Raw genomic sequence first — 14,537 nt, 5'->3', positions numbered from 1 at the left:
CCTTTTCCTTCTGTGGCATACAGTTCTCCTAGCTGTCCTACTCTAATTGTTCCTTCTCCGTGTCATTACTGGCTCCACTTCTTCCTCTAATTAAAGATATTCCTCTGGGTTCATTTAGATTCAAAACATTAGCATTAGGACGCCTTCCAATCCTTTAACTCACAACAAACTCAAATATTTGTGTATCCCGTTAATTCTAGCTTCTCAGTGAAAAAGGAAGAAGTCACTTTCTAGTAAAAGAGCATTCATTTTGGAGATAGACTTGGGTTCGGATCTCAAGTCTGTCACCCATTCTTGAGCAGTGTGGCTTGGAGCATATCACTTAATCCTTTCAGGCCTTAGTTGTGCACCTGTAAGTTGGAGAAAATGCCTATCTTTTGCTATTACTATTTGAACTACAGCATGCAAAGTGCTGCTAGGTACCAATGCTGGGTACATTGTGGACACTCAATAAAAGTTATTTTTTATTACTGTTATTTCCACACCCACTTCCCCAAAACTTGTATAGTTTTTCACTGTCCCAATCCATTTCTTCATACATGTCAACAATAGGTGTATCTTATAGGGCTCAGATATGAACAGGTTTATTTTCTGACCTAACGGTTCCCAATTCCTTACTGAAGCAAAGTCCAATCCCTCCCTATTTAAAAATCTTCAGGATCTTGCCCCATCCTTTCTCTCCAGCCTTCTCCCTCACTGTCCTTCTCAATGTGTACCATTCTCCAAGCAAACTGGACTTTTTCTAGCCCTCAAACACACCATATATTCTTTACCTCAAGGACTAGCTCAAGCTCTGCCTCCTTTATGAAAGTTGTTACCTTCCCAGCCAGGTGTTTTATTGGTACTTCTCTCTACGGGTACTCATATTCTGAGTGGTATTCAGTTATTTGTGCTCAGTTGACCCATCCTGCTTATAGATTGTAATCTCTTCGAAAAGAGAAACTAGATTCTTATGCTCTTACCACTTTACTAAGTGATGTGGCATGTATATATGCATTTTTCTTTAATTTTTTATTTGATTGATTTTTGAGAGAGAGAGAGAGAGAAAGAGATTGACTTGTTGTTCCACGTATTTATGCATTCATTGGTTGATTCTTGGATGTGCCCTGACTGGTGATCAAACCCACAACTTTGGCATATTGGGAAACGCTCCAGCTGAGCTACAGGGCCAGGGATGTATATATGTATTTTTAAATACCAAGTAGACTTTTCCTTAGGAATTCTTTTTACCTCTTTAAGTTCTTATGAAGAGTTGGGAATAGAATGAGAAGGGAAGGGAGTATATTGGGTACTGACAGAGGCACTGCAGGCTGAACTTCCACTTAGAATTCTCCCAGGAGCAGCAAAAAGGCAGGGTTGAAACAGTCATCCTAGAAATTGATCAGGTAAGACTAAGATCTGTGGATCAATTGCAATCAACCTCTTGGGAAACCTTTACCAATTTGCTAAGCTTGTCCATATTTTTTTTTCTTCCCCAGAGCTATTTTCCTAATCTCCTCTAAACCAAAGAGTAATCAAAATATTTTATTTTAAACCCACAATTGAATGCACAGGAATATATGCACATATACTGAATGTTATTTTATGTATTATTTCATATTTGAGAATTTTATTTCTTTAAAATGAAATTTCTTTCAACCAAAATATAAGACTAGATTTTTATAGGTATAATTTTCAGGCAACACCTACTGTAGTGCTTTGGATATAGTACAAATTCAGTATGTAATGGTCGATAGAATGAATTTACAGTGCACAACTGCAAAACAATGTTGGTTAACTGCAGTGGGAAAAAAAAAAGAAAGGAAAAGTCAAAGTGAGTGTGACACTTGGGGGTTCAGCCCCTCATCAATACCAGCTAGATAAATCCCTGGGTACTGGTACCCACGGATTTAGGTATTCCCAACTGAATTCCTTGAGAGTAAAGATGATTAATCTTTTTATTTTGTATTACTTGGTACTATGCCAAGCCTGAAGATACTTGTTCAAGTGCAAAAGAATTCAGGAATCAGAAATACTGGAAGCTTCACCATTCAAGTGAATTAAGTATAGTTCATATTTGTAAAATTTTCAGCTCTTGTGATCCTCAAATACTCCAAAGCATAAGCAAAGTATTCAATTATTAAGTCTTAATTTACATATCATAACATCACACTGCTGCAACTAAAATCAAGTTCCAGACCCACTCTTCTTTCTACTACTGAACAGAAACACAGATTGATAGAAACAGAAGGATCTTTAGAAATTATCCAAGTTAATCTTTTTTTTTTAAATAAGGAAAACTGAGGCCCACAAAGAGGTCACATCAGCAGCAAAGCTCCTACTAAAAGCCAAATTACCTGATGCAGAGTCCAGTCTTCCTCTGAATATCACTTTGAACACACATTTTTATTTATTTTTGCCTTTCTGAAAATCTAAAGGTTTAAAAAACTCAAAGGCTTCTCTCAGGCCAGAGGTACTCATTTATATGTAGCCAGGGGGCAAGTTTTATTTGGCCCACGATGTTTTTACTTTTTTTTTCTAAAGCAGAAATATAGGTGGGTGAAGGGTGGTAGGCAAACTCTCTCGTATTTTATTTTGTAACCCCTATGGCACAGTCCTTTATCTTATAGTTCAACTGCCTTAAAAAAGATACTTTGATATTGTAGAAATCACAGGACTTTGAGGACGTATCAGTCTGGGATCAAATCCTGACTCTCCTACCACTTAGTATGCAGCCTGGGCCAGGACACAACTTCTTTGAGCCTCAGTTTCCTCATCAGTAACATGGAGATAATTCAGATTTGATGTGAGGATTTGAAAGGGAAGTTTGGTACACAGCCGAAGACCGATTAAACATTTGTTAAATTAATGACTAACACAGTCGATGCTCAATAAAAGGTAATCATGTACAGCTGGGTGGTCCCATCTTCGCTCCCCTCTGACCTCGGAGGCCTGGAGCCCCGCCCAGAGCCCGGCCCAGGCAGTCCCAGCCTCGCTCCGCGCCAGGTCCGGGGCCCGCAGGGAATCTCTGAGCCGCGTTCCCGAGCCCATCAGATCGCTGCGGGCTCCGAGCTCAGCTTCACCTCCCCGGCCCCCGCCCCCTTAGCCAGAGTCCGAGCAGGCCCCGCAGCGCTTCTCAGCCTCTGCGCACAAATCCTCTGTGCCGGGAGCGCCCCCTGCTTCAGCGTCCAGCCGAAATGAATTTTTTCGTTTTTCCCAACCTTTTATCTCTCGGTTTTCAGATTCTCGTACAGGTTTAGCCCTGCGGGGACACAGCCCTCGGTGACCGAGGCCACACCCCTTCTGCTCACGCGGCGCCTAGAGGGGCTCGGCGCAGGTGGGCGGGCCCTGTTGCCGAGGAAGCGGAGGAGGGGCTTGGGAGACGTCAGTCCTACTCGAGTTTGCGCAGGCGCTCGAGTCTCGGCCTCTCTATCGCGAGAATCGCTTCCCGGAAGTTCCACGTCAGTCGGTGGGTCGGTCGGTCAGCGGGTCCGTGGGTCGGCTCGGCCTGTGTTGCCGGTTGCAAGTGAGGGCGTCTGGGCTCGGACCGACGGAGCCATGGTAAGTGCAGACCCTGCAGGAGGGAGCGAGGCCTCTTCGGCTGAGGCCAGTTCGTGGGAGTCCTGGACTGGGGGGCCGCGGTAAGAAGCGGCCTGGGATCCCGCCGCGGCCACTGCCTCAGGCCTTGTGGGGTCCTGGTCCAGTTTGAATGCGTGAGGAGGTGGTGGGACCCAGGAGTCCGGGGTGGTTTGGGGAAGCAGTACCTGGAGTTGAGGGGTCCCTGACTGCTCGGGTGCCTGGGGCGTTTGGCGGAGCTCCTGAAGTCTGCAGCGGGATCCGTGGGTTAGGGAAATACAGAAGGCCGAAAACGGACTTTGTGGAAGGCTTTGGCAAAATTCCCTCATTCTGCCCTTAAAACGGTGACAGCTGGCCTTGCGCTCAGGTTGAACTTATTCCTGGTGTAGTGTGTGCTGACCACAAACTACGAATTTAAGCAGAGAAGCAAGAAAGAAAGTGTATGTGGCGTTAAAAATGGAATTTCAAATGCTTTGAGATTCTGGTTTAGGTTCCTGAGGGGGAAAGAAGGGTGAGAGACTATATAAAACTGGGCTGCTTTTCTGCACTTGCAAGTGTGGTGGCTGGTAAGGATGGCAGTCTCGATAGAACTTTTTTTATTTTCACCCTCCCACAAAAATGCCTCGAAATACTTTTTTACAAGTGTGTAATTATAAGAAAAAAAAAAAATTACAGTAGTGTGAAAATACCCTTTCTGAAAAAATGTAAGAAAGACAGTATTTTATATTTAAACATTTTTGTCTTTTTTTTTTTTTTTTTCTTGTTATAAAGCTCAGGTTAAAAGATTTTGGAACTTGAAGACCTTAGGAATTAAGTCCAGGTTCCTCATCTGACAATTAAAATTAAGTTTGTATGAGGCTAATTGAGGCAGTTAGAACTACAACAGAGGTTGATTCCTTGGGCAACCTGGTGAAGTTATGGATACTCCCAGAAAAATGCATAGAGAAGCACAGCGTTGAATTTCAGTCGTTTTGCTCACAGAGACCCCATTCCCCAAGCTCATCCGTGAACTTTCTTAGGTCCCCAGGTTATGAGCCCCTGAGAAAGACTTCAGGTCTCCTTAATTATACCCCTCATATTACCAATGACCTTCTCTGGTCTGGGGTGTGCTGTGCTTTTAATAATGGACATTTTTGGAAAAGTCCCTTGGCTCTGCCTAATTTAGTTTTCTTTTGCATTTAAGAATATATTTTTATAAAGAAATATTTCCTTAATTTAACGCATTTTACATCTTTTGTGTGAGATACAAAATGAATTCATTCATTTACTCATTTACCATAAATGAATTTATTCATTTACTCATTTCCATGCATTTTGCTAAACTTTTGCCTCCTAATTCTCATAACACCTGGGGGAGAGAGTTATAAATAAACAACAGGCCAGGCACTGTTCTGTTTAACACTAAATTTATTTCTCATAACACTAAGAGATAGATCATTGTATTATCACTCTCTTTGTCGAGCCTAAGACAAGTTAAACTTGCCCACTATTGCACATTTCAAATGAATGATGGAACAGATTTGAATTCGCCATGATTCTCTAGACCTGGATGGTACTGTCTGTTTTTAAATCCCCGTATCCAAATGCAGGCATATCTCATTTTATTGTGCTTTGCTTTATTGTACCTCACAACTACTGTTTTTTTAACAAATTGAAGGTAAGGCCCTCCATCAGCAAAAAGATTAAAACTCGCTGGAGGCTCAGATGATTAGCATTTTTTGGCAATGAAGTATTTTAAATTAAGGTATGTACATTGTTTTTTGGACACAGTGCTGTTGTACACTTAATAGACTACAGTATAGTGTAAACATAACTTTTATGTGAAACCAAAACTGGGAAACCAAAAAATTTTTGTGACTTGGTTTATTGCAGTGGTCTGGAACCAGCTCTCAGTATCTCCATGGTATACCTATGAAGGTGCTGTGGAGATAAAGACATGAATAAGCAATGACCCTGCCCTTGAAGGAACATCTACTGTAGAAATTAAAAAAAGACGTGTACACATTTTTAAAGGTTAAAATTTAATCTATAGGATCCCATAGGAAAGGATACTTCTGGCTAGGGTAATCAAAAGATCAAATTGGTGGCAGTAGCATTTCAGCTGAGTCCTAAATTCAGCTTTTGGAAGATGAAGGGAGACATTTAGAGTATGAGTATCTTAATCATCTTTGTATTCTAGGGTGCCTAGTACAATGTCTCATTCAAAGCAGTCGTTTAAGTGTTGGGAGAAATAGAGCAAGAGCTCTTGGCTGTGTTTTTGAAACTGGGATCTGTGCATTGGGGGTAGGTAAAGGTATACTGGGGTTGCTCAGTGTCCCCTGACCCACCTTCCTAGAGCATCACTTTTGCTCACTAATTAATTATTTAAAATATTTTACGATAAAATATACACAGTTTGTAAGTGTCCAATTCCCTTATTTAGTAGAGGAAAAGTATGAGATGTGCTGGCTTAGTGAAAGCCTCCGCCATGGTTCCTGGTACACAATAAAACATCATTTATTGAAGACTGATGTTTCCCCATTGTGCATTCTTGGCTGCTTTGTCATAAATTACTTGACCACGTATATGTGCTAGTTTATGCCTGTGTTTTCTGTTCCATTGATCTATGACAGTTTTTATGCCAATACCATACTATTTTGAATAATACTATAATTTAGGGTTACTAAGACTTTATGAGTCACTCTTAAGAATATTTTCTTATGTGACACTAATAACATGGGCAGAAATTGTGATTTAGTAGATATTTTATATTTCTTTACTAGGTAGTCTATAACCAAGGCTTCTCAAAATGTGGCCATGATCTCATAGGAGTCCCCCATATTTTATCAGAAGGTCCACAAATTAAAACTATTTTCCTAATAGACAATCTGGGCCTTTTTCACTGTGTTGATATTTGTACTGATGCTGTAAAAGTAATGAAAGGTAAAACTGTCAGCTTAGTGTCACCAAATTGTACTGATAGTGTATTCTTCACTGCCACACAATTTTTTAAAAAAAAGCCAGATTCACTAAGAATGTCATTGATGCCCTGGCCAGGTGGCTCGGTTGGAGCATTGTCCCATATACCAAAAAAGGTTGCATGTTTGATTGCCGATCAGGGCACATACTTAGGTTGCAGGCTCTATCCTGAGTCAGAGTGCGTTCAGGAGGCAACCAATCCATGATGTTTCTCTCACTCAGCCCCCATTAAAGAAAGAATGTCATTGATGAAGCAGTAAAAATTATTTTATCACATCTGAACACTTGTGTATACATCCTTTAGTTATTCTGTGTGATGAAATGAGAATGTGTAAAGCACTTCTGTTGCATACTGTTTAAGTTGCTAGCTTTACTTGAAACAATGGCTGACAAACTGTGGTTGTTCAGACTTGATTATTTGGCATACATTTTCTAAAAACTGACAGAAGTTATTTGGGCCTAACAGTATTTGTTGCTGATAATAAAATTAGAACTTTCCAATGAAAGTTAGAATTTTAGAAAACTTCTATCACTGACCTTAACAGGTTTCTAATACTTAAAAACTTATCAGTTGAGGTTGATGGTGATATTAATGAATGAGATTTTGATACTGTATAATAAAATAAGTCAGCATGTGGAAGATCTGCATAATTCAGTGAACCAACATTTTCCAAATGACTAATGCATGATGTTATAAAAAATGGACCCATGAATTCAAAATAGAGAATAAACCAGTGGATTTTAAGTAACAAAGTATAAAAAGTTCATTTGTATGGTTTCAGATTTCACATTTCAACTAACCATTAAGAAACTACCACTTGTTAAGTTTTGGTGTGTATCAAAGAAGAATATCCACAGTTATTTGAAAAAATATATTAAAATATTTCTTTCTTTCTAACCATATCTTTTTGAGGCCAGGTGGGTTTTGTTGTTGTTGTTTGTGGGTTTTTTTCATATATATCAACAAAACGTATCACAACATATGGAAAGCCAAAGCAGATATGAGAAACCAACTATCCTCTATTAAATCAGAATTTAAAGTTTTGTAAAAATGTGAAACATTGCCCCTCTTCTCACTAACTTTTTTTTGAAAATATAATTATTTTTCATAAAAGTGTTAAGTTAACATGAAATGGGTTTATTCTTGTTTGAAAATGAATTAATACAAATATTTTAAGTTGTCTGAGTTTTTATTATTAACATAGTAAATATCAATAGATGCAACGTATATAAAAAGCTTTTTTAGGGTCCTTAAAATTTTTTAAGAATATAAATGAGACCAAAATGTGTGACAACTTCTGCTGTAAATTAAAATTTTTTAAATATTCATATTTTTGTGTATTTGAGTGAAGAAGTAGAAGAATTTACTTTGTGAATTCCTTGCTTTAATACAGGTAATATGCATTCTGGGTTTTTGTTGTTGTTTTTGGTCTACTTCTCCATCCAAACATTTAGATTTGATGCTATCTACAATTTAGCAAAGCAAAAACTAAATTGTTTTGTAGGCCTGTTAATACATTGTTTTTAGTTACAATCTCAAGCATTTTATTTGGCGTAGCAATTTAATTTTTTGTTAATGTTTCTTCTTAGCCTCTACGACTTGATATCAAAAGAAAGCTAACTGCTCGATCTGATCGAGTTAAGAGTGTGGATTTGCATCCCACAGAGCCATGGATGTTGGCGAGCCTTTACAATGGCAGTGTGTGCGTTTGGAATCATGAAACCCAGGTAGGAATTTTTAAGGACTTTATTAGAAATATTGTGTTAGACTGTGCTTATAATGAGAGAGAAGAGATATAACAGAGTCCAAAAGCTATATACAGACTGCTTTCTCAAATTGGTATGAAGTATTTTCAATAAAAAGGAACATAGCTTGTGAAAGACACTGTTCTGGGCTTGTATTATACAGTATTTAAGTGTTAAATTCGTATGTAGGTAGTACTAGCTTTTCTTTGAGATTAAGGAAACCGACACCAATATAAAGAGTACTTGCTCTAGAGAACATATTTTAATAGTACTTAATTTTCCATTCATTGAATATTTCAAGTCTTAAGAATGGGATATTTAATTTTATTTTTCCCCCAGTGCTGAATATGATATGTAGATAACTTTCAATCAGCTATACAAATTATAAATTATATCAGAGAAATATTTGTAGTCAGCTTTTGATTACACATTTGAGAATATGCATTTTACAGAATATTTGCCTTCGATGCTTGTTTTGTTCTTTTTCATATGAGTAAATAATGTATCCTTCAAATTAGTTTATCTCATATTTTCCAGCCTTTCTTGACCATCGTTAATCTTTTTCTTTCAAAGTAGAGAACATATAGTCAGCACTATATCATATAGTTATGTGTCTGCTTATACAGTAATTATCCTCAATGCCCAAGGTTAAGTTATTGAAATACAGATAAAATTCACATTTGAGGAATTTAAGATAGCAAAAATAGGCTTAGGGAACCAAAGTCAGAAGTAAACCTAAAAACATCTTTACAGTCTTATGTCATTGTCTTATATCAATGAAACAGTAATAACTGCACATTAAATCAAGACCCCATTGGTGACATTTTATACACATTAAGACTTTGTTTTCTGCTCTGAGTGCCTATAATATTACTTGACACATAGTAAGTGCTCAATAATTATATGCTGAACTAATGAATAGTAAACATTCCATTTATTACTATATTCTGTTTCAGGATTTCTGTCCTCTGCAATTTCAAATCTTCACCTTGTGAATTCCTTTGCCTTGATGCAGATAATATGCATTCTGTTTTATGGTGGTGGGTTTTTTTTTTCTTTTTGGTCTTATTCTTCATTCAAGTGTTTGAAACCGGTCTGACTTTATGCTTAGCAGATATGTTGATGCTTCCCCTGACCTCCACCACACTTGCTATTTCTTTCTAGGGATCCCCTCTGTCAGCTCCATTTAGCCATCTCTCAGCTCTGTCATTTCACTGTGGTATATTCTAAAGTCCTGGTGTATTTCCCTTATTTTTCTCTAGGCTTTACTGTAGCATAACTTAACTTTACCTGGGCCGTCTACTTTGCCTTGGTTTTTCTCTTTTGTACCCTTCTGTGCCCTCCTGCGAGGCCATCTTCTTGCACTTTTGTAATTTATCTCATTGGTAATATCTTGTTTAATTTTTCTTTTTTCTTCTAGAAAGAAGGTACTGTGAGGGCAGGGATTACCCTAGTCTTAGTTCCCACTATTGCTTCAAGCACATAGCTGGCAGTCAGCTCATAGTGCATGCTCAGTCTTTGTTGAATGGTTGATCTATTTTTTTGTTCTCCCTGATATATTTATTTTTTTCTATTTGTCACCAACAGGAGTTACTTACCACTCATGTATATTGGGAGCAAAATTCTTGAAAAAGGCAAAAAGATTTTTGGAAGTAAATTCAAATGTACTTGAATTTCAAATAAGGAGATACTATATACATAAGGTGGTGGCTACAATGATTAAAAAAATCAGTATGTTAGAATTTGAAGCCATTCTGCTAATTAAATAATATGGGCAAGTCTTTTAACCATGTTGAGGCTCAGTTTACTTATCTGTAATGAAGATGAGATTGTTTCCTTCCCTACATCACAAGATTATCAAAAGGATTAAATCAAATTAGGTAAAATTGTGTGTGAGATGGGTGTGTTAGTCATTATTTTCCTAACTTACATTGGGTGTTTATATGTTGAGTATGTAGCATTTCCCTCCCTTTAGATTGTTTAGCTTTTAGAGTGTGGAGACCAGCTCTCATGTCATTTGTATCAGCAACAGCACTTAATGTGGACCTGAACCTCGACTGTTTGCTCTACAGCTGCTTTATTTTTACTGCTCATCAGATCCCTGGATTTACTGGCTTCTCATGAGCTTTTGTGGATTTGTCTGTCATCTTATAGATTGCATTTCTGTTCTCAGACTGGTAGCAGTTATACAGGCTGGAGCTAATGTCCCCAATTATTCAGTATTTGTCTGAAGAAGCTTCCCATGCCAGAGTAGTAGGCTCAGTAGTTCTGACAGAATAGTCTCTATTCTTTTTGTTTAGTTCACATGGTTAATCAATCATTAAGATGTACTGTTTTTATTACTCTATGGTACGAAAAGAGAGATTGAAAAATGATAGTTTGAGAACAAGGAATCTCAGTGGGAGAGCAAAGAAATGCTTTCATCCCTGCTCTTTCTAGGAGTGTCTCCTAGTTTCTGACTTTATCCTGTGTATATCACTCCTTTTGGAGCAGCTTGAGGGAACGTCTATATCACTGTCATATTTCACTAAAAAGAAGTAACATTTGTATGGAAGCATACGCTAAAGTGTACAAAAGAATTGTATCTTGTGTATGAGTTTATTTTATGAGTTTATGGGTTTTACTTTAAAAAGAAGTAACTAGGAGCTTATTCATTCAGCAAATACTTATAGCACACTGGTTGTTTCCCTGTCACTGTTTTAGGCCCTGTGAATACAGTGGTGAACAAGATTTCTGCCCTCAGGGAGCTTAGCAGCAAGGATTGACATTAAACATGTAACTATGAAGGTGCTAAGTTATGAAAGGGAAGTATAAGGCTGTGTGCAGGTTTTCAGGCAGAGGGAACAAGAGCAAAGGTAAGTTTGGGAGCAGCCAAGGATGAGGCTAGAGAGAGAAGAAGGGAAGGACTGGAGCACAGGATCTGGAATTCCATCTTGTGGACATTCACTTTTATAAGTATTTTAATTTTGAACCTGTTAAAGAAAAATAAATGATTGATTTTTTTAACTTGAATTTTGAGCTTTTGTATTTTAGCCTGAGAATATTTTTAAATTAGAAGTGATCTAAGTAATTAGATGTTTAAAATATAACAGAATAGATTTTTCAGTTATTTTCCCATAACTCAAAGTGTATATTCTTGTTAAATTTTAAAGACGCTGGTGAAAACATTTGAAGTGTGTGATCTTCCTGTTCGAGCTGCAAAGTTTGTTGCAAGGAAGAATTGGGTTGTGACAGGAGCAGTAAGTAATTACATGAATTTCTACTTCCATTTTCTGAATTGGCCAAAGATTATATAAATGAGTTGCAGAATTTTGATTGTTGATTTGTTTTGCAAATTAGTGCAGTGTTTTGAAGCATGGGCTTTATACCTCAAGCCTGTAGTATTATTTTTCTTGCAGTTTACTTCATAACAGTAATGATAGTTTTAAAATTTCCATTTCTAGGATGACATGCAGATTAGAGTGTTCAATTACAATACACTGGAGAGAGTTCATATGTTTGAAGCTCACTCAGACTACATCCGCTGTATCGCTGTTCATCCAACCCAGCCTTTCATTCTGACTAGCAGTGGTAAGAGGTGACTCCTTTTGGTCATGTGCATCTCTTTGAGTAATTTATTTTCAGTCAGTGAGACATGCAGTTCTTAACTACTGTTAGAAGTAGAGTTCTGATTCCAAGCATCCTTTAAACTATTTAAATCCATTAACTTGATATCGATGCTGCTTGCTTTTATGTTTTAATGAAATATCAGTTCTATTTAGGATTTGTATAGCAGAATTGCTTTAATTCCTGACAGGGAACACCTGAAGGTCTAGATGCTTAAACATCTGCTGAACAGAAAGCTCATTTACATGCTGAAAGCTCATTTACATGCTGATGAGCGAGCTTTTGGCAGATTGCCGTATATACCCTAGTCAGTTTTACCTTTATATTCAGACTAGTTTGCTCCTTCGTATTATGTGTAAAACAGTGGACCTTTTGGAGGGCAGTTAAAACAAGTTGCCCTGAATTGGTAGTAGCTCTTTGAAACATTTTTAAATTAAAAATTGAGAAGCCATTCAGAAGTTTTAAAACTGATCTTGTAGTGTAAGAGAAATGCTTATTCTCTAACAGTCATTGCCATCATTGTTCAGTCTTACTTGTATTCTAATTAAACTTGCATCACTCCTTTTTCATTCTGTAAAGCCCAGAGTCAGTCTTAAAATTTTCCATGAAATTTTTATATTTGCTATTAGTAATTTCTCTATCTCCACTTTTCTGTAGAGTGTTAAGTTTATTCTTAGAGTAAATAAGGATTTTGAAAAATCTCAATTCTGATACTATTTCTGTAATTCATGAAATGTGTGGTTTATGTTAGATCTGTCTTAAAGGGCATAGAGAGACTTCTTATTTCTGAATGAAAGAAATAGAAATTGCAACTAACTTGAGACTTTCTTTTGGCATAGATGACATGCTTATTAAGCTCTGGGACTGGGATAAAAAATGGTCTTGCTCACAAGTGTTTGAAGGACACACCCATTATGTTATGCAGATTGTGATCAATCCCAAAGATAACAATCAGTTTGCCAGCGCATCTTTGGACAGAACTATCAAGGTAGGGTGTTTCCTATTTGTTAGTTATGATTATTGGTAAAATACAGTTGTTTCAGATATTTTATTACCTGCTGCCCATAAAGTTGTTCCCATCTTAGAAGTTTCTCTCGAAAGCTCATTTTGAAGTCAAAATAGGACTTCTCATTTTGATCCAGAAAGGCATAGTCTGTTTGGAAAAATATTGTGGCAACTCTGTTTTCTTAATGAAGGAGTGTTTTTCCATGTGGAAGCAATGTTTTGTAAGACTTTTAAACTCCTGCAAACCCAGAAATTAAAAAATGCCCACATCTTCTCTAGGTTACTATTTCCTCTCCTTTTAGTATGTTTGTTGTTGACCTCTGCTGATTATGAATCTTTTTTATTTAAATTTTACCTGCCTCCATTCTCCTTTACTTACTCCATTTCTCCATACCGCTGCCAGTTATCTTTCTAATACATGGATTCTGTCTTATCAGTTGCCAACCTAAGGATAAAATTCAAATGCCTAGTGCGGAAGACTAGCCTCAGCTAATATTATGAGATATCTCCTAGAACCCTGGTCTAGTCACCATTCTCTAGAGATTCCATGAATGTTCATAGAAAATCTCACCGTATTTAGCTGTTCCCCCTGCCTGCAATACTCTTTATTCTCCCTTTTTTATTTATTTTCCTCTGGTGAATTACTCATCCTTCAAGGCCTAGCACAATTATTTACTCTGAGAGGCTCTCTTCAGACATCCATTTCACCTTTAGACAGAGGCAGTCATGCTCATCCCATTCATCCATTGCTTTTTGCCTCTCAGTGGCCTTCACACTGAATAATAATGTGTCTTTGGAAATTTTTATCCCCTCAAATGTTGATGTTTGGAGCGGGAACTGTGTGTCACCCTCCTCCCCGAGGCAGACATTCATTAGCAAGCAGCACAGTGCCTTTCCTGTACTAGATGCCAAATATGTGTTGTAGGCATATTCCTTTTTCCATCAAAATATTTAAAATATCTCTGTGCATAGATTTAAAATGATATATTGCATTAACTTTTGCTTACACATATATGCTTATAGTTATATAACATCTTTTTCCTTTAACTTATAAAAAATGTTATACATTAATTGTTTGACAATTTAGTATTAAATGTTATATGCCTGAACATCTTAGGGTTTAGATCCACTGAATCATAATCTCTGGGGATTAAAGCCTAGAAATTGGTGTTTTCAGATTACACCATAGTGATTCTGCCCCCTGGAAATTCAGGTAAAGTGAGAAGGAACAAAAACAAATGGGCGGAAAAATGGACATTTTTTTAGCTTCTCTCTCCTGGGCTTTCACATTTTATGTATATGTCAGAGGTGTGGCAGAGGTGTCTTCTGAAAAGCAAGACCCCATATTGACTGGTAGATGCTGTTGTTCTCTGAAGGTATGGCAGCTGGGCTCTTCATCACCAAACTTCACTTTGGAGGGACATGAGAAAGGCGTGAATTGCATTGATTACTACAGTGGTGGTGACAAACCATACCTCATTTCAGGTGCAGATGACCGTCTGGTTAAAATATGGGACTATCAGGTACAGTTCTATTATAACTACTTGCCATATGTTAGATGTGCTTCTTACTGTTTTTTACAGGATAGTTAAAACTTGGATTATTGACCTCTGTTCATAGCATAATAACTTAAGGCCTCAGTATTTGTACCTAAACTATGGTCCCAG

General features: G+C 37.5%; 1 protein-coding gene across 1 annotated transcript in view; it reads left to right on the top strand.

Moving 5' to 3' along the window:
- The first annotated feature begins 3,436 nt into the window (after nt 1–3,436).
- The window catches only part of COPB2 (coat protein complex I subunit beta 2), a 28,713-nt gene continuing 17,612 nt past the window's right edge, over nt 3,437–14,537 (top strand). The window contains exons 1-6 of the mRNA XM_016207072.2: nt 3,437–3,540; nt 8,104–8,241; nt 11,412–11,498; nt 11,703–11,829; nt 12,705–12,853; nt 14,247–14,393. Coding sequence (XP_016062558.2) covers nt 3,538–3,540; nt 8,104–8,241; nt 11,412–11,498; nt 11,703–11,829; nt 12,705–12,853; nt 14,247–14,393 — 651 coding nt within the window. The 5' untranslated portion in view covers nt 3,437–3,537. The remainder of the gene's footprint in view (nt 3,541–8,103; nt 8,242–11,411; nt 11,499–11,702; nt 11,830–12,704; nt 12,854–14,246; nt 14,394–14,537) is intronic.

This window comes from Miniopterus natalensis, chromosome 15 (assembly GCF_054644295.1).
Source record: "Miniopterus natalensis isolate mMinNat1 chromosome 15, mMinNat1.hap1, whole genome shotgun sequence".
Lineage (NCBI taxonomy): Eukaryota > Metazoa > Chordata > Mammalia > Chiroptera > Miniopteridae > Miniopterus > Miniopterus natalensis.
The sequence above is the reverse complement of the archived record's forward strand: the minus strand, read 5'-3'. Positions and strand labels throughout refer to the sequence as shown.